The sequence below is a fragment of the Sinocyclocheilus grahami genome, unplaced genomic scaffold (genome assembly GCF_001515645.1).
Source record: "Sinocyclocheilus grahami isolate Dianchi unplaced genomic scaffold, SAMN03320097.WGS_v1.1 scaffold198.1, whole genome shotgun sequence".
Classification (NCBI taxonomy): domain Eukaryota; kingdom Metazoa; phylum Chordata; class Actinopteri; order Cypriniformes; family Cyprinidae; genus Sinocyclocheilus; species Sinocyclocheilus grahami.
In genome coordinates, this window is record NW_015505377.1 from 599857 (window position 1) to 602313 (window position 2457).

General features: G+C 30.2%; 1 protein-coding gene across 1 annotated transcript in view; it reads left to right on the plus strand.

The window, feature by feature from the left end:
- LOC107595202 (A disintegrin and metalloproteinase with thrombospondin motifs 2-like) overlaps positions 1-2457 on the plus strand; it is a 10012-nt gene that overhangs the window by 1477 nt on the left and 6078 nt on the right. Inside the window, exons 2-3 of the mRNA XM_016285546.1 lie at positions 1004-1133; positions 1754-1842. Of these exons, the coding sequence (XP_016141032.1) occupies positions 1004-1133; positions 1754-1842 (219 nt within the window). The remainder of the gene's footprint in view (positions 1-1003; positions 1134-1753; positions 1843-2457) is intronic.

Here is a 2457-nt window from a genome sequence, read left to right on the forward strand (position 1 = left end):
TCACACTGCATGTAAGAGATAAGGAGACACTGAGAATAATTTAGATGATAATCACATAACAGAAATATAAGATAAATATTTAAGTTAATTCAGTAAATACATTTAAATATTATTAAAATAGAACCATAAAAATAGGAATAATGAAAATACAATAAAATAAATTTAATAAATTACATCTATTAGTATATTTAAGATGTATTTATTATATTTATATGAGTATTTATAAATTGCATGTGCATCATAAATCTGTTTAGTTATTTAGTTTGTATGTTTTTGGTTTAGGTTTAATTTATAAATTTTAGTAGTATACTTTAGTATTATTTTCTAGAAATGTTTCATTTATAGCTTAATTTATGGTATTGTTTTTTTTTAGGTGCTACAAATATTAAATAAATGCATACACAAATACACTACTGGTTTAAATAAATAATTTGCATTTAAGATTTATTATTGAAAAGTTTAATTTCTAAATGTAATAATTTTGTAATACATTTTTAAAATTCCAATTCCAATTATTTTTATTTTTATTGTTAGATAAAAAAAATTATCTGTATTTAATAACAATTATTTTTGTATATTTTATAATATTTGTCATTGTAAGGCCACAATTTCCTGAGTTTGACATTTTTACCTGCGAGTTAGTATTGCTTTCTAGAAATGTATTTTTTTTATTTCTATTTCTAATATTGTTATTATTTTTAAGTATTAAAATATTAAATACACATACATGCACACTACTGATTTAAGTTCAATAATTAGCAAGATTTGGAATTGTAAAGTTTCATTTATGAATATTAAATTAAATAGAAATAGAAATTATGTTAAATAAATGGTAAATAACTAAATTTGTGGTTCTAAATACAAAGTTATTTTTAAAGTGGTAATATCGGCTCACTGCGAGTTTGATGTGATCAAGCATGTGACAGTAACACACATATTCACACACAGATCTCCTCTAGCGCTCATCCCAATGATCTGTCTGAATGTGACGTGTTTCCTGTAGTGTTCGGTGAGCTGCGGTGAAGGGATCCAGCAGCGGCAGGTCATCTGCAGGCCGTCTGAAGGCAGCTCGGGACAGTGTGACGCAGACAAACCCGAGTCCGTGTCCGTCTGCAAGCTTCCTCCCTGCACAGGTCAAACAAACACCAGCACAAAAAGATGATTTCTTAACAAATGTGTCCCTGGAGTCGCTATGGGTCAAAATGATTGATTTTTCTTTTATGCCAAAAATCATTAGGATATTAAGTAAAGATCATGTTCCATGAAGATATTTAGTAAATCTCCTACCGTAAATATATCAAAACTTAATGTTTGATTAGTAATATGCATTGCTAAGAACTTAATCTGAACAACTTTAAAGATGATTTTCTCAATATTTAGATTTTTTTGCACCCTCAGATTCCAGATTTTCAAATAGTTGTATCTCAGCCAAATATTGTTCTATCCTAACAAACCATACATCAATGGAAAGCTGATGTATTCATCTTTCAGATGATGTATACATCTCAATTAAAAAAAATGGACCCTTATGACTAGTTTTGTGCTCCAGGGTCACAATTCACCTTGTTTTCCCCTTTTGGAGTTTGACAGCTTGACAGAATTAATTTAAATGTTTGTTTTGTGCAGAAATTCGTGGCTAATTTTATATTTATTTACAAACTCACTCAGTCATTCAAGCAGTAGCTTTATAACGTGATTCATGTGTTTCCGAACTGTTTGACAGGAAATGTGCTTTTGTGTTGTTTTCTCCTAGGAGAGCCATCTTTACCCAGTCCCACTAGAGAGTTACTGGACAATTTGACCACTGAGGAGGAGAAACCAGCGGAAAACACTCTGGATAAAGTGTCTAGTAAGTGACTCGTCAATAGAGACACTGATGGATTATTGATCAGGCTTCTGTGTCGATTCTCTCATGTGTTCGGCCTCTCTTGTTCTCACTAAGGGTGCATTTATTTATTAAAAAATACAGTGAAAAACTGTGAAATATTATTATAATTTATAGTGTAATGTATTTCTGTGATGCGCAGCTGTATTTTCAGCATCATTACTCCAGTCTTCAGTGTCACATGATCTTCAGAAATCAGTATAATATGCTGATCTGCTGCTCGAGAAACATTTCTGATTATTATCAATGTTAAAAACTTTATATTTTCGCAATTTCGTTTTGTTGTTTACAAAAACATAACAATAATTTGAATAAATTTACCATTAATACAGATGCTGTATCCATTGCATCTGACATGTTTTCCCAATGACATGCTCCCAACTCCCAAATCAACTATAATTTTTAATATCCCATTTGAGACTAATAATTTTATTGGGCTGCCAAATGTTACAATATTGTAAGAGAAATAAAATAAGCATTCATACTCTACCATTCAAAAATGTATCAATGTTGAACACAGTTGTGCTGCATGTGTTTGTGCAAGCTGTGATACATTTTATTTTTCAGGATTC